The sequence below is a fragment of the Hylobates moloch genome, unplaced genomic scaffold (assembly GCF_009828535.3).
Source record: "Hylobates moloch isolate HMO894 unplaced genomic scaffold, HMol_V3 SCAFFOLD_19, whole genome shotgun sequence".
Taxonomy (NCBI): Eukaryota; Metazoa; Chordata; class Mammalia; order Primates; family Hylobatidae; genus Hylobates; species Hylobates moloch.
Window position 1 is genome coordinate 33,622,557 of NW_026652294.1, and position 22,267 is coordinate 33,644,823.

The following is a 22,267-nucleotide window of genomic DNA, read 5'->3' on the forward strand; positions in this document are numbered from 1 at the left end:
CTCTCCCGCCCCCCGCACCCCTCCGGCTCGTTCGCCAGTTCCGGTCACGTTGCTGGGTGTTTACGCCTCGAGCCCGCCCCATACCCCCCTTCGGCGCCCCCGAGCCCCCCGGAACCCCGGCCCGACTGCCCCGCAGCCTCCCAGCAGCTGATGGCGCCGCAGCCGGGGCGGGCGCTGCAGATCCCCGGGCGCAGCTAGCGTGGGGGGAAGAGCGCCGCCCCCACCCAGCCCGGCCTGGACCCAGGGCCCCGCCGGCCGGTGACTCTCAGGTCCCGAAGGTGAGGAGGCCGGTCGGTGGGCGTGGGGGGTGTGGGCGCCGGAGCGGCCCCAGGGGGGAGCAGCGCGGCCAAGCTGCAGCTCCCCTGGGAGGGCTGGCGCGGGGCTGGGCACCGCAGCGCGCGGGAGGCGGGCAGGACTCGCGGCGGGCTGCTGGCAGAAGTTGTCCTCCACCGCCCAGACCCGGGCCCTGCCTGGCGCTGCCGGGCGTCCAGAGCGGCCCGAGGTCGAGCCCCGCCACCTCCCGCCACACACACCTTTCTTTCTGCTGCCTTTGCCCTCCTCTCTGCTACCTCGCTTCCCCGTCCTCCTTAGTCTCCACATCCCCCCCCCAACCCCTGCCTTCCCTGGGAGTCATATTGGAGGCATAATCAGGGCAGAACCTGAAGCCTGAAGGGGGTGGGGGGCTCCAGTTTCCCCGTACACCCCATTTCCTTCTGACTGGATCCTCAGCTTTGCTGAGGTGGGGGGTCCTGACCGCTTCAGTGCAGGGGGCAGCCAGAGTTGGGGGTTCGGGGGGGAGGGGCTCCGGAGTGGAGAGGACCACCACAAGGTCCTTGGGGAATGTGGCTCCACCACTGGCCAAGCGGCCCCACCTTGCAGACAGAGTCCTAGACATTTGTCAAAGGCTGAATCCTTGTTCTAAACTCCAGTCCCCAGGAAAGTCAAGGTTTTGGGGTTGGGGGACCAGCATACTTATTTTTTAATATGTGTATTTACTTGCCCTGGTGATTCCCAGTAAGACTCAATCCATTCTCCCTGTTTCAGCAACATTCATTGTGGGCCTGTTCCTTGCAAGAGATTCCCAGAGACAAAGCCTTGCCCTCAGGAAGCGTATGGCTTAGCACAGAACCCAGGTGCATTCAGGCACGTGCACACACACACACACACGATGAAGACTTATGGCTTAGCACAGAAGCCAGGTGCATGCAGGCATGCGTACACACACACACACACACACACACACACACACACAGAACAAAGAGTGATAATATGGCAGACTGTGGTGCTAGCTGCCACCCAGATTTCAACAAATTGCCTGGGGAACAGAGAGGCGGAAGAGAGTCGTTCCATCTTGGTGGGGGATCAGGGATGGCTTCATGGTAAAAGTCACATCAGAGCAAGGCCCTGAAGGATGGGTCAGGCTTCAAGAGGCAGAGATAGGGTTGATATAGTAAGTGAGGGGATGGCCTGGCTACTGGGCTACTGGAACAGTTTGTCATCAGAGCAGCAAGAGGTAGAATCCAAAAGAGGAGATCAGCCTGCAGATGTGGACTGCTAAATGCAGGCTGATCTTCTCCCCTTTGGGATTCTCTTATGAGAGGCCATAAACGCCAGGACGAGCACCCAGTGGGGTGCTTCTAGTTGCCAGGCACTGTAGTTGCATATACTGAGCAAACTGCTTTACCTTTCTAAGCCTGTCTCCTCATCGATAAAGTGGATACATTAATAGAATCTTCAACGTGGGGTTGTTGCCAAGATAAATGAGTTAATATATGTAAAATGCTAAGAACAGTACCAATTACTTATTATTATAAGTATTATTACTTATGCATTGATGCCATGTCCAAGAAAGGCTTCTTGAGTTCCTGCTCTCCTACTGCCCCAGGCCTCTTGAGTCAGGCCATGAACAGGAATAATGACTAAGAAACAAAGCTCATATTGATTATTTCTTTTGAGACAGAGTTTTGCTCTTATTGCCCAGGCTGGAGTGCAGTGGTGCGATCTCAACTCACTGCAACCTCCGCCTCCCAGGTTCAAACGACTCTCCTGGCTCAGCCTCCCGAGTAGCTGGTACTACAGGTGTGTGCCATCATGCCCTGCTAATTTTTGTATTTTTAGTAGAGACGGGCTTTTGCCATGTTGGCCAGGCTGGTCTCAAACTCCTGACCTCGGGTGATCCGCCCCGCTCGGCCTCCCAAAGTGCTGGGATAACAGGCGTGAACCACCGCACCTGACCTGATTCATTTATTTGTTCACTTATTGCCATGCCTGTCCTATCTAATATACCTGCCCTGACTATAAGAATAATAAAAATAAGTGTAACATTCTCCTTAAAACAAGAAAACATACATACTTAGGCCGGGCGTGGTGGCTCACACCTGTAATCCCAGCACTTTGGGAGGCCGAGTCGGGTGGATCACAAGGTCAGGAGATCAAGACCATCCTGGCTAACATGGTGAAACCCCCTCTCTACTAAAAATACAAAAAATTAGCCGGGCGTGGTGGTGGGTGCCTGTAGTCCCAGCTACTCCGAGAGGCTGAGGCAGGAGAATGGCGTGAACCCGGGAGGCGGAGCTTGCAGTGAGCTGAGATCGCGCCACTGCACTCCAGCCTGGACAACAGAGCAAGACTCTGTCTCAAAAAAAAAAAAAAAACATACTTAAAGAACTTTAACAAAACGTGGCTGTTGACTGTTAAGAACAGCACAAAGATATTTGTTGACTTGATAAATATTTTCAGTCCCAAACAGAAAAGAAACACTAGGAAAAGCTGAAACTGGGACAAGAGAATCCACCAGTGAGTGAGGGGTGGCAGACAATGCAAACCCCAGGCAAGCAGGTCACAAGAAGTGTGGGGTCTGGTTCCTCTCCCAGCGACCTCCTCTGCTTGAAGGAAGGAAAGAGGTGGCAGAGGCCAGGGGACCTTGAGCAGACGAAAAGGGTGTGGGGAAGATGAGATTTAGATACCCAAGGAAATACTGGACTGTAAAAGAGGTTTTCAAACTTCTGGTTAGCAGGCCAGGCGCTGTGGCTCACATCTGTAGTCCCAGCACTTTGGGAAGCCAAGGCGGGTGGATCACCTGAGGTCAGGAGTTCAAGACCAGCCTGTCCAACATGGCGAAACCCCGTCTTTACTAAAAATACAAAAAATAGCTGGGTGTGTTGGGTGGGTGCCTGTAATTCCAGCTACTCGGGAGGCTGAGGCAGGAGAATTGCTTGAACCTGGGAGGTGGAGGTTGCAGTGAGCCAAGATCGAGCCACTGCATTCCAGCCTGGGTGACAGACGAGACTCCGTCTCAAATAAACAAACAAAAACAAACAAACAAAAAACAGCTGAAGCGGGGAGAGAACTGCAGTTTCCCACTTGCCAAGTCAGTTGTAACTGGGTAGGGAAGTGGGTACCCAGAAGCTCCAAAGAGACAAGCAGGAAGAGAGGTCATTTTCAGGGATCAGGAGCCCAGACCTCAGAGTCCAAACTGTGCCAGGGTCAGAAGGTTCCTGAGCCTGACACTTTACCTGTGTTTGGGGACCTGAGCACAGAAGCCTTCTCCACCAGCTTCCCCAAAGGGAAAAGTATTTGTAACTTTCAGACACATCAGAGACATGTTAAAAGTACTTGGAATTAATCCTATAAATTGTGAACCTCGTGTTAGGGTCTTTTTAATATTTTTGGTAACAATTTTTTTAAATGAATATTTTTTCATCAAGCTAGAAAATTAACAGGAAAGGCCAGGCACAGTGGCTCACACCTGTAATCCCAGCACTTGGGGAGTCTGAGGCAAATGGATCACTTGAGGTCAGGAGTTCGAGACCAGCCTGGCCAACATGGCAAAACCCCATCTCTACTAAAAATACAAAAATTAGCCAGGCATGGTGGTGGGCACCTGTAATCCCAGCTACTTGGGAGGCTGAGACAGGAGAATTGCTTGAATCGGGGAGGCGGAGGTTGCAGTGAGCTGAGATTGTGCCATTGCACTCCAGCCTGGGCAACAAGTGCAAAACTCCATCTCGGGGGGGAAAAAAAAGAAGGAGAAGGAGAAGGACAAGGGCAAGAGAAAATTTACAGGAAAAAGAACTTGGACAACCAGAAGAAGGAGGGAAGCAGAAACAATGCAGGCTCTGAGGTGCTCAGGACAGCGGACAGAGGAGTGAGACCCTCTTCCCCGAGCATGTTAACTCAGGAGGCTGGACTAGATGTAGTGCTGTGTCGGGGGGAAAGATGGAGCTGATAGCTCCAGCCCTTCAGCTACTGTTACTAGCCTGGGCCGAGTCCTCGGGCATGAGCTTCTGAAGCCCAGATGTTCCAGGACTGCATTTCTGATGGGAAAATCAGATGTTTTCCTGGCTTGGGCCTTCTGAAGTAGTGCCTGCGACTGCCCACCCAGACAGAGAGATTTTTGTTGTCTCTAGTTCCCTTCCCCACTCTATCTCCCACCCTCCCCCAAACAAACTAAACAGTAATGTCTAAGAAAGAATATTTGCCAAGATCGTTTGTGACCCAAATTTCCGCCCTGAGAAAAGCAGCCTGCCTAGTTGGAAGCAAATACTCAAGTCGTTCTGGGAAAGCACAGAAACAGCTGGTTGGCTCCGCCTCTCACGGTGGCCAGGGTCCAGTCTCCAGAGCTGTGTGGGAAGGGTTTTTACTCTTCAGAAACATTTGCATTTCAGTGGCTGAGAACAGACGTTTTCTCTCTTTATCCTAAGCACAGGCCCACACACCGTCCTCCAGGTGTGCGCACAGCAGACACACAGCAGCGAGAGAACCGAGAAACACACACATATACTCCTTGAGGCACACACACAGGCTCAGGCACACATACAGATATGCAAGCACACAAACCCTGACACAGACTCACAGTCGCACAGACACGCAGCTCACCTGTTTCTCCTGAGTTATGCACCAGTGTATTATTATGTTTTTATTTTATCTTTTTTTTTTTTTTTTGAGACAGGGTCTCACTCTCTGTCACCCAAGCTGGAATGCAGAGGTGCAATCGTGGCTCACTGAAACCTCAAACTCCCGGGCTCAAGCAATCCTCCCACCTCAGCCTCCCGAGTAGCTGAGACCACAGGCACACGCCACCATGCCCAGCTAATTTTTGTGTCTTTACTAGAGATGGGGTTTCACCGTGTTTTCCAGGCTGGTCTCAAACTCCTGGGCACAAACAATCTGCCCACCTCTGCCTCCCAAAGTTCTGGGATTATAGGCATGAGCCACTGAGCCTGGCTGCACCAGTATATTGACCTGCCTACTTGACATCTATTTCTCCTTGTTTGAGGTGTTTTGGGCATATCACCCCTAACACATGCCCTCTTGATCTTACCTTGTGTCAATCTGCTTCTCCGTCAGTCTACCCCATCCCCACAAATTCACTCACTCTAAAGACATATACTGAGTACTTCCTGTTTGCCACATACTTTGCTAGGTACTAAGGAACAGGAGGAACCAAAGCAATGTCCTTCATCTCAGTTGCTAACAGTCTGGCAGGGGAAACAGACGATAAACAAAAACTGGGGGCTGGGAGCAGGATCTCACGCCTGTAATCCCAGCACTTTTGAGATGCCAGAGCCGGAAGATTGCTTGAGACTAGGAGTTCGAGGTCAGCCTGGGCAACATAGTGAGACTCTTGTCTCTACAAAAACAAAAATTAAAAAAAAAATTTAGGCCAGGTGCAGCGCAGTGGCTCACGCCTATAATCCCAGCACTTTTGAGATGCCAGAGAAGCTAGAGGATTGCTTGAGACCAGGAGTTCGAGGTCAGCCTGGGCAACATAGTGAGACTCTTGTCTCTACAAAAACAAAAATAAAAAAAAAAAATTTAGGCCGGGTGCAGCGCAGTGGCTCACGCCTGTGATCCCAACACTTTGGGAGGCTGAGGTGGTTGGATCACGAGGTCGGGAGTTTGAGACCAGCCTGGCCAACATGGTGAAACCCCGTCTCTGCTAAAAATACAAAAATTAGCTGGGCGTGGTGGCACGTGCCTGCAATCCCAACTACTCGGGAGGCTGAGGCAGGAGAATCACTTAAACCCGGGAGGCGGAGGTTGCAGTGAGCTGAGATTGCGCCATTGCACTCCAGCCTGGGCAACAGAGCCAGACTCCATCTCAAAAAAATAAAAAAATAAAAAATAAAAATAAAAATGTAATATATTCATGTGGTAATACATTCATGGAAGAAAAAACAATGCAGATTAAGGGAATGGAGAGTAACAAAAGCTTCTATTTTAAATTGGGTGATGAGAGCAAGTCCCTGAGGAGCTGACATTTGGAGAGTCCTGAATGAAGGAGGGGAATAGGCCTTGAGGAGATCTTGGTGAAGGGCATTTCTGGCAGAGGGGACAGCATGTACAAAGTCCCAGAGGCAAGAGTGTGCTGGGCACATTCAGGAAGCAGCAAGGTCGGAGTGGCTGGAGTGGAACCAGCAGGATGAGGACGGAGGGAGCCAGGGCAGACTGTGCAAGGGCTCATAAGAACTTTGGGTTTGTTTTAAATGTGATGGAAAGCCACACTGAGGGTTCTGAGTGGGGTTTGGGGACATATGATCAGACTTATATTTGTTTTTGGTTTTGTTTTGAGGCAGAGTCTCGCTCTGTTGCCCAGGCTGGAGTGCAGCAGTGAGATCTCGGCTCACTGCAACCTCTGCCTCCTGGGTTCAAGAGATTCTCCTGCCTCAGCCTCCCAAGTAGCTGAGACTACAGGCATGCGCCACTATGCCTGGCTAATTTTTTGTATTTTTCTTAGAGACAGGGTTTCACCATGTTGGCCAGGCTGGTCTCGAACTCCTGACCTTGGGTGATCCTCCCGCCTCAGCCTCCCAAAGTGCTGGGATGACAGGCGTGAGCCACCGTGCCCGACCCGACTTATATTTGTTAAAGGAATTCTGGCTCCTGCATGGAAAACATGGGGCAAGAATGGAAGTGAGATGACAGTCAGAAACCTACTGCAATGGTACACCAGGATGCTGCTGGCTTGGACTTGGGTGATGGCGATGGAGATAATGAGAAGTGACTGGCTTTGGGGTATGTTTTTTTGAAGGTAGAGCAAACAGGATTTGCAGATGGATTGACTATGGAATATAAAGAAAGAGAGGAATCAAAGATGACTCCCAAGTTTTTGGCCTGAGCAACAGAATGAGTGGGCAAATAGCAATGTGGTTTATCAAGATGGCAAACGGTGGTCAAGAGCTGGTTTGCAGGAGGGAATGCAAGTTCAGTATTGGGACTTGAAAGTTTGAGGGCTATCAAGGCCGGGTGCGGTGGCTCACGCTTGTAATCCCAGCACTTTGGGAGGCCGAGGCGGGCGGATCACAAGGTCAGGAGATCGAGACCACGGTGAAACCCCGTCTCTACTAAAAACACAAAAAATTAGCCGGACGTGGTGGCGGGTGCCTGTAGTCCCAGCTACTCCGAGAGGCTGAGGCAGGAGAATGGCGTGAACCCGGGAGGCGGAGCTTGCAGTGAGCCAAGATCGCGCCACTGCACTCCAGCCTGGGTGACAGAGCGAGACTCCGTCTCAAAAAAAAAAAAAGAAAGAAAGTTTGAGGGATATTCTCACTGGATATCCAAACGGAGGTGTTAGGTCATCAGTCTAGCAGCCAGGGAAGAGTTATTTTGGGGGTCAATAGCATATAAATAGTATTTACAGCCATGGGATGGGACAAGAACACCCAGAGAGTAATTATAGATAAAGAAGAGATTCATGGTGAAAGAGGAGGAAATGGGGAAAGATCTAGCGAATATGCCTTCATTCTTGAGTTGCTTAAGCTGGAAAACTGGAGATATCTTAGCCGTCCCCCTCCCTATCATCATTAATTAATCCAATCCATCTCCAAGTCCTGCCAGTCCCACCACTAAAATACAGCGGGGACCGCTCTCCGCCTTCACCTCCATCATCTCATCCAGGCCACCATCACCTGGCACCTTGACCACTGCTCTGTTCTCCCAGCTGACCTCCCCACATCCACTCTGTTGGCTCTAGACTGCTCTCCCCACAGCAGCCAGAGTGATATTTTAAAAATGCAAAGGATAGCCTGGGCAACATAGTGAGACCCCATCTCTACAAAAGTGAAAAATTAGCCGGGCATGGGGGCACGAGCCTGTGGTCCCAGCTCCTTGGGAGGCTGAGGTAGAGTCTCAGCCTGAACCTGGGAGTTTGAGGCTGCAATGAGCCATCACTGCACCACTGCACTCCAGCCTGGGTGACAGAGCGAGACCCTGTCTCAAAAAAAAAAAAAAAATTGTAAATCATATCATGTTCTTCCACTGGTTAAAATCCCTTAAGAACTTCCAAATTTACTTAATATTAAATGTTCTCTTTTTTTTTTTTTTTGAGATGGAGTCTTGCTCTGTCCCCCAGGCTGGAGGGCAGTGGCGTGATCTCGGCTCACTGCAACCTTCGCCTCCCAGTTTCAAGAGATTCTCCTGGCCGGGCGCAGTGGCTCATGCCTGTGATCCCAGTACTTTGGGAGGCTGAGGTGGGCGGATCACGAGGTCAAGAGATTGAGACCATCCTGGCTAACACGGTGAAACACCCCATCTCTACTAAAAATACAAAAAATTAGCCGGGCGCGGTGGCGGGCCCCTGTAGTCCCAGCTACTCAGGAGGCTGAGGCAGGAGAATGGCGTGAATCTGGGAGGCAGAGCTTGCAGTGAGCCGAGATCGCACCACTGCACTCCAGCCTGGGCGACAGAGCGAGACTCCATCTCAGAGGAAAAAAAAAAAAAAAGAGATTCTCCTGCCTCAGCCTCACGAGTAGCTAGGACTACAGGTGGAAGCCTCAATGCCTGGGTAGTTTTTGTATTTTTAATAGAGACAGGGTTTTGCCATGTTGGCCAGGCTGGTCTCGAACACCTGACCTCAGGTGATCTGCCCGCCTTGGCCTTCCAAAGTGCTGGGATTACAGGCGTGAGACCCTGCATCCAGCCCAAAAATTCTTTTTTTTTTTTTGTTTGTTTGAGACAGAGTTTCGCTGTCGCCCAGGCTGGAGTGCAGTGGTGTGATCTCGGCTCACTGCAGGCTCCGCCCCCCAGGGTTCACGCCATTCTCCTGCCTCAGCCTCCCGAGTAGCTGGGATTACAGGCGCCTGTCACCATGCCCAGCTAATTTTTGTATTTTTAGTAGAGACAGTATTTCACCATGTTGGCCAAGCTGGTCTCGATCTCTTGACCTCAAGTGATCAGCCTGCCTCAGCCTCCCAAAGTGCTGAGATTACAGGCATAAATCACCGTGCCCAGCCTCAGGGTTTTGCCTAATTAGGTCAGGCCCACCCAGAATAATCTCCATTTGATTAAATCAAAGTCAACTGATTGGAGGCCTTAATTACATCTGCGGAATCCCTTTACCTTTGTGTATAGCCTAATCACGGGTGAAATCCGTCATATGCACAGGCCCACCCATACTCGAGCAGAACAGCTGCATACCAGAGGCTGGGAATCTTGGGGACCGTCTTAGAACTCTGCCTGTCACAAGGCATCAGCCTAAAAGTTACTTCCTCAAAGAGAACTTTCCTCACCCCAAATCTAAAGTAGGTTCCCCTCCTTATTCTTTCACAATACCTTGCAGGTCTCTTTGATGGCCCTTATCACAGATTGTAATTCTATCCTTATTTGTATTATGTTTGACACATTATTTACGTGTTTGATTCCCTTCTCTTCACCCCGTGAGATCCATGAGAGCAGGGACTTCATTGTGTTCGTTACCGTGTTCCCCGAACCCAGGACAGTGCTTCGCAATAGCAGATCACTAAATGAGTGAATGAGAAAGTGAGCAAATCAAGACAGGAATTAACCTACTCACACATTAAATGGACAGGGAAGAAGAGGAAGAAGGGAGGTAGCATTCATTGAGCCAGGTCCTGTGCTAAGCACTTTACATTTCTTTATTCTTTTTCTCTCTCTCTCTCTCTCTATTTTTTTGAGACGAGTCTTGCTGTGTAGCCCAGGCTGGAGTGCAGTGGCGCAATCTCCGCTCACTGCAAGCTCCGCCTCCCGGGTTCACGCCATTCTCTTGCCTCAGCCTCCCGAGTAGCTGGGACTACAGGCGCCTGCCACCACGCCCAGCTAATTTTTTTGTATTTTTAGTAGAGACGGGGTTTCACTGTGTTAGCCAGGATGGTCTCGATCTCCTGACCTCGTGATCTGCCTGCCTCCACCTCCCAAACTGCTGGGATTACAGGCGTGAGCCACCACGCCCAGCCTGTTTGTTTATTTTTATTTTATTTATTTATTTTGAGATGGAGTCTCACTCTCTCGCCAGGCTGGAGTGCAATGGCGCGATCTCGGCTCACTGCAACCTCTGACTCCCTGGTTCAAACAATTCTCCTGCCTCAGCCTCCCGAGTAGTTGGGATTACAGGCGCCCACCACCACGCCCAGCTAATTTTTTGTGTTTTTAGTAGAGACGGGGTTTCGGAGCCAGGATGGTCTAGATCTCCTGACCTCGTGATCCGCCCGCCTTGGCCTCCCAAAATGCTGGGATTACATGTGTGCGTCACTGCGCTCGGCCTATTTATTTATTTTTGAGACAGTCTCGCTCTGTTGCCCAGGCTGGAGTGCAGTGGCTCGATCTCAGCTCACTGTAACCTCTGCCCCTTGAGTTCAAGCGATTCTCCTGTGTCATCCTCCTGAGTAGCTGGGACTTCAGGTGCATGCCACCATGCCCGGCTGATTTTTGTATTTTTAGTAGAGACGGGGTTTCACCATATTGGTCAGCCTGGTCTCAAACTCCTGACCTCAGGTGATCCACCTGCCTCAGCCTCCCAAAGTGCTAGGATTACAGGCGTGAGCCACTGCGCCAGGCCTTATATTTCTTATCTCATTTAATCCTTACAGCTATCCTAGGACGGTAGGATTTGCAGTCCCATCTTACAGGGGGAAGGAAAATGGCTCAGAGAGGTTAATTTTCTTGCCAGAAGTCTCACAGCAGGTAATTGAAAGGGCCATAAATCAGCTGGGTCCAGCGGCTCATGCCTGTAATCCCAGCACTTTGGGAGACCAAGGTGGGAGGATTGCTTGAGGCCAGGAGGTGGACACCAGCCTGGGTGTAGAGAACCCTGTCTCTACAAAAAATTTAAAAAATTAGCCAGGCATGGTGGCGGTCACTTGTAGACCTTAGCTACTTGGGAGGCTGAGGTGGAAGGATTGCTTGAGCCCAGGAGTTTGAGGTTGCAGTGAGCTATTATCACCCCACTGCACTCCAGCCTGGGTGACAGATTCAAACCTAGGACTGTTCCCAGTGTAAATATTCGTGCAAATATTGGGAACCTTCTCTGGATTCGAAAGACTTGGTTGGAGAATTGGCTCTGCTGCCACTTACTGAGCATGTGAAGTGGCACAAAAGCCTTTTTTTTGTGAAGTGGGGTGGTAATACCCGCTGAAGTGTGGTTGGCAGAAGTAAGATCATGTGTATAATGTTCCCTGAACATAGCAGATGGTCAGCACATGTAGCCAGCGATCCCCACAGGCCAAAGGGCCACCCCTTGCTGAAATGAAAGGCCTATTTGGATGGCCGGGCGCGGTGGCTCACGCCTGTAATCCCAATACTCTGGGAGGCCGAGGCGGGTGGATCACGAGGTCAGGAGATCGAGACCATCCTGGCTAACACGGTGAAACCCCATCTCTACTAAAAATACAAAAAATTAGCCAGGAGGCTGAGGCAGGAGAATGGCGTGAACCCGGGAGGCAGAGCTTGCAGTGAGCTGAGATCGCGCCACTGCACCCCAGCCTGGGCGACAGAGCGAGACTCCATCTCAAAAAAAAGAAAAAAGAAAGGCCTATTTGGTTGGATTAGGGGGGTCAGGGGAGTACCAGAGAAAGGGGCCCAGAGAGAGGAGTGCCCTGAGGATGGGAGTTCTCAGGGGGGACCTGCTCGATGTGACCCCACAAATGAAAATCTGGATTTTTCTGAGTCTTACACGGAAGCGAGTCTGGAAGGGACCGTTTGGTGAACAGAATTACTCCTCTTACTGGCCTGTCTCTCCCACTGCCCAGGACATTCCAGGGGCAGGTGAAGGCAGTTTCCTCAAAAGCTCAGGGAGTTCTTGGCTGAGAAAGCAGGAGCTCTAAGTCCTGGGCTCCAGTGTGTGCTGTCTGCCTCTGCTTGTCCAAGATGCTGATGATCACAGAACAGATTCATCGGGAAGGGGGCGGAGCCAGAAGAAGCAGAGCTGGAAAGCCAAGCCACCCTTAGGATTCAGGGATGCGTGCCTCTCATCCATCACTGCAACTCAAAGTTCCACCATGGGAGTCACTGCATGGGTCTCTTTTCCCCCTCTCCTATTTCTCTTTTTTATTGTATTTATTTATATGTATGTATGTATTTAATTTATTTATTTATTTTTGAGACAGAGTCTCACTCTGTTGCCCAGGCTGTGGTACAGTGGTGCAATGTTGGCTCACTGCAGCCTCCACCTCCTGGGTTCAAGCAATCCTTGTGCCTCAAGCCTCCCAAGTAGCTGAGATTACAGGCACCTGCCCCACCACGCCCAGCTAATTTTTTGTATTTTTAGTAGAGACGGGGTTTCACCATGTCGGCCAGGCTGGTCTCGAACTCCTGACCTCAAGTGATCCGCCGACGTTGGCCTCCAAAAGTGCTGGGATTACAGGCGTGAACCACCGAGTCCGGCCTATTTATATATATTTTTAGAGACGAGATCTCTCTCAGTTTGTTACCCAGGCTGATCTCAAACTCCTGGACTCAAGCAGTCTTCCCACATCGGCCTCTCAAAGTGATGGGATTACATGAGTGAGCCACCACGGCCGGCCTATTTCTCTTTAATTTAATTAATTAATTAATTTATTTATTTATTTAGAGAGAGAGTCTCACCCTGTCGCCCATGCTGGAGTGCAGTGGCATGGTCTCAGCTCACTGCAACCTCCGCCTCCCGGGTTCAAGCCATTCTCCTGCCTCAGCCCCCCGAGTAGCTGGGATTACAAGCACATGCCACCAAGCCCGGCTAATTTTTGTGTTTTGAATAGAGACAGGGTTTCACCATGTTGGAAAGGCTGGTGTTGAACTCCTGACCTTGTGATCCGCCTGCCTTGGGCTCCCAAAGTCCTGGGATTACTGCACCTGGCCCGCCTTTCTCTTTTAAAAAGGGACTCCACCACCTGCCTTCAGCCGAGTCAGTGTCAGTGAAACATTCGCCAGATCTTCCTCCACTGCCACTTGGAGGAGCCCGAAGCCCTGGACTGTGGTTAAGTTGAAGTGGAGTTGAACTAACGGAGAATAATATTCAGAACAGCCATGTAGCCCTTGGGCTGAGATATTTGTGGGATATCAGAACTGGAAGAGACTCTAGGGCTCACTCACTCCACATCTCCCTCATTTTCCCCCTGAGAAAATTGAGAGCCCACAGAGGGAAAGGGTCCACCCAGGTCACACTGGTAGGGTGGGAAGAGCAGGCTAGAACCCAGGTTCTCTGTCTCTCTGTTGACTTTGCCACTCCATTTGTTTTCCTGTTTGAGAAGTAGAAGAGGCTAAAGTTAAATGGGCCTGGGCGCAGTGGCTCACGCCTGTCATCTCAGCACTTTGGGAGGCCAAGGCGGATGGATCTCCTGAGGTTAGGAGTTGAAGACCTACCTGGCCAACATGGTGAAACCCCATCTCTACTAAAAATACAAAAATTAGCCGGGCATGGTGGCAGGCGCCTGTAATCCCAGCTACTCGGGAGGCTGAGGAAGGAGAATTGCTTAAACCCGGGAGGTGGGGGCTGCAGTGAGCCAAGATTGTGCCACTACACTCCAGCCTGTGCGACAGAGCAAGACTCCATCTCAAACAAACAAAAAAGTTACATGGGAGCAGGAGAAGGAAGCCATTGCCGTCTGGGCCTCTGGTTCTCCATCTGTTAAATGGGAGTAATGATGCTTTCCTGCCAACTCCCCTGCTTCTTCATGAAGTCTGAATGAGGGAATAGTGGGGAGGTGACAGCAGTGGCAGAATCATCTTCCTGGTGGCAACATGAGCCAGAGCGGAGGAGACGGTGCAAGAGCTGAGGGTGGGGCAGCGCAGATGGGCTCGGAAGAGGTAGGTTCACCTTGTCGTCCTCCCTAGGTGGGGCCCAGGCCTGGGTTGCCATGGATACCGTGTCCCTGGAGCATCAGATCCAGAGCGTGCAACGCCACATCAGCTTCCTGAAAAAGGAGCAGATGGCCCTGCTGCGAGACCTACACCTGGAGATCCTGAGGCTGCAGAAACGCTGCTCAGGTGAGGCCAGGAGAGGTGGCTGGACGGGTGGGGAGGGGTCGCTGTCATCATCACAACCACTGTCTCTGGGTTGTACCCACCAAGAGCCCCTGTGAGCCTCACACTGCACCAATTCCGCTGCCTCTCTTTCTGAATAAGGAAACTGGGACTTGGGGAGGTAAGATGGACAGAGAAGTTGGAAAAGTTCTAGAAACATCTGAAAGTTTCATAGCAAAGAGCTCTGGTTAGGGCCGGGCGCGGTGGCTCACACCTGTAATCCCAGCACTTTGGGAGGCCGAGGCGGGTGGATCACGAGGTCAGGAGATCAAGACCATCCTGGACAACATGGTGAAACCCCGTCTCTACTAAAATACAAAAAATTAGCTGGTTATGGTGGCGGGCGCTTGTAGTTCCAGCTACTCGGGAGGGTGAGGCAGAGGAATCGCTTGAACCCAGGAGGCGGAGGTTGCAGTGAGCTGAGATCACACCATTGCACTCCAGCCTGGGCTACAGAGACTCCATATGAAAAAAAAAAAAAAAAAAAAAAAAAGGCGCTCTGGTTAGGGAGTGGAGGACTCCTAGGATCCAAATCCCGGAGGTCGCCATCCTTTCCGAGTCACTGTTCACCAAGCAACTCCCAGCCCTCGGTCTAGCTGGGGAGACACACAGCCAACTGGTGATATTAAGGTAGAGCAGAAATCAAGCAGGAGCATGTCCAGCTTGAGGAGCAGGTGCTGAAGGAGGAGGCCCAGCATCCAAGGCTCCCCAGAGGAGGGGTGTTTCAACTCCCTGGAGGCTGCCTAACATGTGGACATGCCGAGATATCACAGGGGAAAGGGGAGAGAAGACAGCATTCCAGATGGAGACAGCACGGCAAAGGCCGGAAGCTGGGAAGCCAAAAGCTCATGGAAGGTTCTAGTTGATGGATAAAGCAGCACTTAAAGGAGACAGATAAGAAATCCAGCTGGAGGCCAGGCACAGTGGCTCACACCTGTAATCCCGGCACTTTGGGAGGCCGAGGTGGGTGGATCACCTGAGGTCAGGAGTTTGAGACCAGCCTGGCCAACATGGCGAAACCCTATCTCTACTAAAAATACAAAAATTAGCCCGGCGTGATGGCACATGCCTGTAATCCCAGCTACTCAGGAGGCTGAGACAGGAGAATCGCTTGAACCCGGGAGGCGGAGGTTGCAGTGAGCCGAGATCATGCCACTGCACTCCAGCCTGGGCAGCAAGAGTGAAACTCCATCTCAAAAAAAAAAAAAAGAAGAGGAAACCCTAAGACACCATAGCAGCTCCTGTCATTTCTTTCTGTTTTGCCCTAATTCTGAGAACTTGTGGTCGCTCCTTTGAGGACACAGGCCAGATCCCAAAATGTGGAGCAGGCAGGAACAGAGTGCCCTCATCCACACCACCCTTCTCAGATGGGTATGGGCCTGAAACCTCTTGGGTATTTTTTTACTAGTTTTTCATTTTTTATTTTTATTTTTATTTTTTATTTTTTATTTTTTTTTTGAGACAGAGTCTCGCTCTGTCGCCCAGGCTGGAGTGCAGTGGCGTGATCTCGGCTCACTGCAAGCTCCGCCTCCCAGGTTCACGCCATTCTCCTGCCTCAGCCTCCCGAGTAGCTGGGACTACAGGCGCCCGCCACCACGCCTGGCTAATTTTTTTTGTATTTTTAGTAGAGACGGGGTTTCACTGTGTTATCCAGGATGGTCTGGATCCCTTGACCTCGTGATCCGCCCGCCTCGGCCTCCCAAAGTGCTGGGATTACAGGCGTGAGCCACCGCACTGGGCCTTTTTTTTAATTTTTAAGACAGAGTCTTGCTCTGTTGCCCTGGCTAGAGTACAGTGGCACGATCTCAGCTCACTGAAACCTCTGCCTCCTGGGTTCAAGCGATTCTCCTGCCTCAGCCTCCCAAGTAGCTGGGATTACAGGTGCCCACCACCATGCCTGGCTAATTTTTGTATTTTTAGTAGAGATGGGGTTTCACCATGTTGGCCAGCCTGGCTGGTCTCGAACTCCTGACCTCAGATGATCTGCCCACGTTGGCCTCCCAAAGTGCTGGGATTACAGGCATGAGCTACCACACCCCGCCACCTCTTCGTTATTGATTAAGATGAAAATAACTGGGCTAGGCTAGAGCAGCCACTCTTGGGGCTGAAATGACTGAACAAGGCCTTTCCCCCAAGGAGGAGGTGATGAGAAGGGAGAAGATAAGGGGAAGGAGATTAGAGAGGGACCCAGAGCTGGGAGGGGGTTGGTTGAGGGGAGAGGCTGGTGTAGGAGCCAAAGGGATAGACTGCCCAGGGAGCTGGCTGAGGATGGATGAGGACTCAGAATGAAGGGCTTGAGAGGTGGGTGCATCCTGGGGTGGTGAAGCAGCCTGACTGATGACAAGAACTACTCACACGCGTTCAGCACCAACTCAGCCCTGGGCCACGCCCGCTGTTTTTCTCATTTAATCCTAGCGACAGCCCCTTGGAGAGGTGCTATTGTGCCCCCATTTTCCAGATGAGAAAACTGAGGCTCAGAGAAGTGCTGTTACTGGCCCAAGGTCACACAGCATATCTAACCTCACAGGATGCTCATCTACAGCCCAGCTGAGATTTTTATCTCCCTACCCCCAAGACCTGTGTTTAAAGGCTGAAGAGAAACCACCCACAGGGAGTTAATGGCAGAGCCAAGGTGTCCCTGCTCCCAAATCCCTGAACCTAGGCCAAGGTCCCTGGGTTACATCACAAGGCCTTGGAGGAGGAGCCAAGTTGGTCCCAGGAAGCCCTGGAGGTAGAAGCATGAAAGTCCTCACAGGGAACAGGTTCAGACTCTGGTCACAGCAGAAGGCTCAGGCACCCCGAGCTGCCTGCCTCCTAGCAACAACCAGCCTCCCCAGAGAAGGCACCTCTGGCAAAGCCCTGGGTCTCTGGAAGAGCCGGTGAGGGCAGTGAGGAGGAGGGGCAGAGGGGTCACAAGGCCCCTGAAGGTGCTGCTGGGTGGTGGTCCCAGAGATGCGCCGCCTTCCTCCCCCGACCCCCGGTTCACACCTTCTCCCCGTGGGCACCAGACTGTGTCCCTGCAGGCGTACGCAGGTGCCCCCGAGTCGGTCTGCATCACAGGCAGCTGTGGCTTCTGGCTTACTTCTGCCCTTGTACCAGTTCTTGAGCCCTGGTGGAGTTGGGGGAGTGGGAGTGGGGCTGGAAAAATTATCAAACTCACCCGAGCTGAGAAATGGGGCTTGGGGGCACTAAGGAATGGAGACTGGGGGGACAGGCAGGCAGAGGGGTGGTGGCTGGGCTGCAGCACCCAGGAGGAAACTGCTCCTGCACCAGTGCCCTTGAGTGGCTCCTGGGCTGCCCGCTCCGCCCCCTCAATGCCAAGCCAGGCCATCACTAGATGGCACTGTCCTGCTCAAAGCCCCTCTCCCTGCTGTGGGGAATATGGCGGAACTGGGGCTTGGGAAGGGGCAGGGCTGATGTTCAGATAATAACACAGGCTCAACGGTATTGACTGTCAAAATAGTGGAAAGCAAGTGTCCAGACTGGTCAGTAGCCACTGCCGAGCCTGCCTCCAGTGCCAAGCAGTTCTGGACACTCCAGCGGCCATCAGCTAAACAGGAAAGGGTCAAAGCCCTGCACAGCAAGGGTCCTCCAGAACTGCTTTGATTGGCTGGCATATCACCCCAGGAAAGGCAGATAGTCCCCCAGCCCCAAAACAAGCCAGGCTCCTCAGTCCCACGAGGGGTGAACTAAACTCCAAACCCAGGCTCAAAGCTTGAGCTGGGAAGATTCCTGAGCTTGGAGTCAAGCTGGCCAGGTTAAGGCTGTGCCCTGGACACATCTCTTCATCTCTTCCCATTGCAAGGTTGCAGTAAAATAGTATGGGGGTGGCTTCTAAAGATCCTTATTGCCACTTTTACTGAGCTGTGATTCCATGATCTCTCTTTCTCACATACACACACACACACACACACACACACACACAAACTGCCTTTTCTTTTCTTTCCCCCCAGAACTGACCCATGACCTGGAAATGAGAGAGGCCCAATCTCACCAGCAAGGTAAGAGAAGGACCACTGGTGGGGAAGTGTCACAGGGCCCAACAGCTGGAGTTTTTCCCAGCCCTTAGTAGGACCCAAGCCTTCTCTGTCCCCAGCCTAGACTTGGGGACAATCACTCCTTGGCTGGTGAGCAGAGTGCAGGATGTCAGCCACACTTGCCCAGTGGATGACATTGTGAAATGCCTTGTGCAGTGAACAACCTCCACCACCTCAGTTGGATGACCTTGTGCAGTGAACAACTTGCACCACCACACATAGTACTCTGTATCCATGTCTCTGTCCAAAGTGAGGAAAGAAAAGAAGGAAGGAGATGGTAATGTGGCTTTACTTCCCCTTAGCCTGCTTAATTCCTTGCTGTGACCCACCTTCCCAGTCTTTCCCATCCTGGCACAAGTGATCACATGGTCAGTGTCAAGATTCACTGAACTGAGTGATCACAGGCCAAGTGTCAAGATGCATGTCAAGATGGGCTCCTTGACTTCAAGGAACTTGGTCTATAGAACAAAAGAAACACACACACATTAGTAAATCCTGCATTTTACAAAAGCATGACTTCTTGCCGTTGTAGAAATTCCTCTAAAATATTTGTTTACAGAGTATTACTTCACCTATAAAATGGGGGGGGGGCTGGGGGAGTTCAATGGGTGTAGACGTTTAGTTTTGCAAGATTAAAAAGTTCTAAAGATCTGTTGCACACCAACATGAATATACTTAATGGTACTGAATGATACTCCTACAGATGGTTCAATGCTAAATTTTGTCGTTTTTCCCCCACAATTAATTTTTTTAATTGCATTGATGAGATCTTTATCATCAGATTATAAGATCTCAGATCTAGGACTGAGTGTTACCCATTGTCTCTGAAGTGCAAGGCTCATTATCTGACTTGGAGGGACACAGTAATTTTTTTTTTTTTTTTTGAGATGGAGTCTCGCTGTGTTGCCCAGGCTGGAGTGCAGTGGCACGATCTCGGCTCACTGCAACCTCCACCTCCCGTGTTCAAGTGATTCTCCTGCTGCAGCCTCCCAAGTAGCTGAGACTACAGGCGCACACCACCATCCACCGGCTAATTTTTTGTATTTCTTAGTAGAGATGGGGTTTCACCATGTTGGCCAGGCTGGTCTCAAACTCCTGACCTCAGGTGATCCACCCGCCTCAGCCTTGCAAAGTGCTGGAATTACAGGCGTGAGCCACCGAGCCTGGCCAGGACACAGTAACTATTTAATTAAAAATGAATCACAAGGCCAGGTGTGGTAGCTCACGCCTGTAATCCCAAGACTTTAGGAAACTAAGGTAGGAGAATCACTTGAGCTCAGGAGTTCAAGACCAGCCTGGACGAAATAGTAAGAGTCTGTCTCTATCATTGTTTTTAAATATTAAAAAAATGTTAAAAGGAATCATAAAAACAGTCTTTCTTGGCCAGAAGAGTTCTTAAGAACAGACTCTCTTCCAAATTGATGTGTTGCTTATAGATCAAATGCTACAGGCTGGAAGTTTAAGCTATGATGTTAGGAACCCTAGAAACTGCTTTGTGTATTCATACATGAAGATCAGCTAGGGATCATCTAAACACTTACGAACTTGGACTAATTCTGCCCTCTTTAGAGGACAACCACGGGCAACCTCTTGGTGCCTAGGTGGCTGGAGGAAGGCAGCACATGCTCCAGACACTAGATTAGGACAGTTCTGTGACAAAGCCACTTTCACCCCACTTACTGTCCTTTGTCTCAAAGGGCTTTTGAGATGACCTGGGCCCAAGCCACTGCCCCAATCCAATGTCTTCGTTTTTATCTTCTTTTTTTTTTTTTTTGAGACGGAGTCTCACTCTGTTGCCCAGGCTGGAGTGCAGTGGCACGGTCTCGGCCCACTGCAAGCTCTGCCTCCCGGGTTCACGCCATTCTCCTGCCTCAGCCTCCCGAGTAGCTGGGACTACAGGTGCCCACCACCACGCCCGGCTAATTTTTTGTATTTTTAGTAGAGACGGGGTTTCACCGTGTTAGCCAGGATGGTCTAGATCTCCTGACCTCATGATCCACCCACCTCGGCCTCCCAAAGTGCTGGGATTATAGGCATGAGCCACCACGCCCGGCCTTTTTTTTGAGACATACTCTGTCACCCAGGCTGGCGTGCCATGGTGCCATCTCTGCTCACTGCAACCTCTGCCTCCTAGGTGGGCTCAAGAGCTCCTTCCACCTCAACCTTGAGATTAGCTGGTACTACAGACACATGCCACCACGCGCAGCTTTTTTGTAGAGATGGGGTTTTGTCATGTCACCCAGGCTGGTTTTGAACTCCTGAGCTTAAGCAATTTGCCCCCCTCAGCCTCCCAAAGTGCTGGGATTACAGGCATGAGCCACTGTGCCCGGCATGTCTTCTCTTTCAGTGGGCTTTGAGAACTCTTTCTTTTTTTAGAGACAGGGTCTTGCTCTGTTGTCCAGGCTGTAGTGTGCAGTAGCACAATCATAGCTCACTGCAGCTTTGTACTCCTGGGCTCAAGAGATCCTCCCGCCTCAGCCCTCCCCTGAGTCACTGGGATGAGTGTGTCAACCCACTGGGCTTAAGAACTTTCTTTGTCCTTTTTTTTAAGATGGATTCTCGCTCTGTCACTCAGGCTGGAGTGCAGTGGCGCGATCTCAGCTCACTGCAACCTCTGCCTCCCAGGGTCAAGCAATTCTCCTACTTCAGCCTCCCAAGTAGCTGGGATTACAGGCGCGCACCACCATACCCAGCTAATTTTTGTGTTTTTAGTAGAGATGGGGTTTCGCCATGCTGGCCAGGCTGGTCTCGAACTCCTGACCTCATGATCCGCCCGCCTTGGCCTCCCAAAGTGCTGGGATTACAGGCGTGAACCACCGCGCCCAGCCCTCCTTGTCCTTTTATCACTTGGTGATTTTCATCCTTCCAGGGTCACTTTTTGCCACTTTCGGCTGTCTACGTCCCTACACTCACCTGAGCCAAGTCCTAGGATATGGTCCTGCCGAGATGGAGCTTCCAGGAGGCAGGGGTCCTCCACTCACGCTGCACACGAGAACCACCGGGGAAGATTTAAGCAACACCAGTTCCCAGGTCCAGCTCCAGGGATGCTGGTCCAATTGGTCTTTCGTAGGGCCCAGGAAACAGCATTTTTTAAAGCTCTCTGCGTGGATCCAATGTCTATCCAGGGTAGAAACCTGCTGCAGTGGCAAAGGCCAACAATAAACAAGTAAACAAAAAATGACAAACGTGTGGCCAGGCACGGCAACTCCCACCTATAATCCCAACACTTTGTGAGGCTGAGGCAGGAGGATTGCCTGAACCCAGGAGTTCGAGACCAGCCCAGGCAACATGGCAAAACCTCATCTCTACAAAAAATGTGCATGCCTGTGGTCCCAGCTCCTGGGAAGGCTGAGGTGGGAGAATTACTTGAGCCCATGTGATAGAGGCTGCAGTGAGCTATGCCACTGCACTCCAGCCTGACAAGAGGGAGACTTTGTCTCAAAAAAAAAAAAAAAAAAAAAGGCTGGGCGTGGTGGCTCACACCTGTAATCCCAGCACTTTGGGAGGCTGAGGCGGGCAGATCACAAGGTCAGGAGTTCGAGACCAGCCAGACCAATATGGTGAAACCTTGTCTCTAAAAATACAAAAATAAATTAGCCACGTGTGGTGGTGGGTGCCTGTAGTCCCAGCTACTCAGGAGGCTGAGGCAGGAGAATCGCTTGAACCTGGGAGGCGGAGGTTGCAGTGAGCCAAGATCACGCCACTGCACTCCAGCCTGGGTGACAGAGTGAGACTCTGTCTCAAGAAAAAAAAAAAAAAAGGCTGGGTGCAGTGGCTCACGCCTGTAATCCCAGCACTTTGGGAGGCCGAGGCGGGAGGATGACCTGAGGTCAGGAGTTCAAGACCATTCTGGCCAACATGGTGAAACCCCGTCTCTACTAAAAATAGAAAAATTAGCCGGGCGCGGTGGCTCACGCCTGTAATCCTAGCACTTTGGGAGGCTGAGGCAGGCAGATCACGAGGTCAGGAGATTGAGACCATCCTGGCTAACACGG

At 51.3% G+C, this 22,267-nt stretch overlaps 1 protein-coding gene and 1 long non-coding RNA gene across 3 annotated transcripts in view; one reads left to right on the top strand and one right to left on the bottom strand.

Moving 5' to 3' along the window:
* CCDC92B (coiled-coil domain containing 92B) overlaps positions 1–22,267 on the top strand; it is a 27,791-nt gene continuing 5,524 nt past the window's right edge. The window contains exons 1-4 of one of the 2 annotated variants that reach the window (XM_058431163.1): positions 1–278; positions 14,047–14,199; positions 18,189–18,236; positions 21,142–21,943. In XM_058431163.1, the coding sequence (XP_058287146.1) occupies positions 14,070–14,199; positions 18,189–18,236; positions 21,142–21,434 (471 nt within the window). In that variant the 5' untranslated portion in view covers positions 1–278; positions 14,047–14,069 and the 3' untranslated portion in view covers positions 21,435–21,943. Of the gene's footprint in view, positions 279–14,046; positions 14,200–18,188; positions 18,237–21,141; positions 21,944–22,267 lie in introns of those variants that run through there. The other variant, XM_032139300.2, reaches the window with a different exon arrangement.
* LOC131381935 (uncharacterized) overlaps positions 12,199–22,267 on the bottom strand; it is a 23,397-nt gene continuing 13,328 nt past the window's right edge. The window contains exons 2-3 of the long non-coding RNA XR_009211011.1: positions 21,186–21,409; positions 12,199–12,213 (exon numbers count right to left, since the gene is read on the bottom strand). This is a non-coding gene — a long non-coding RNA (uncharacterized LOC131381935). The remainder of the gene's footprint in view (positions 12,214–21,185; positions 21,410–22,267) is intronic.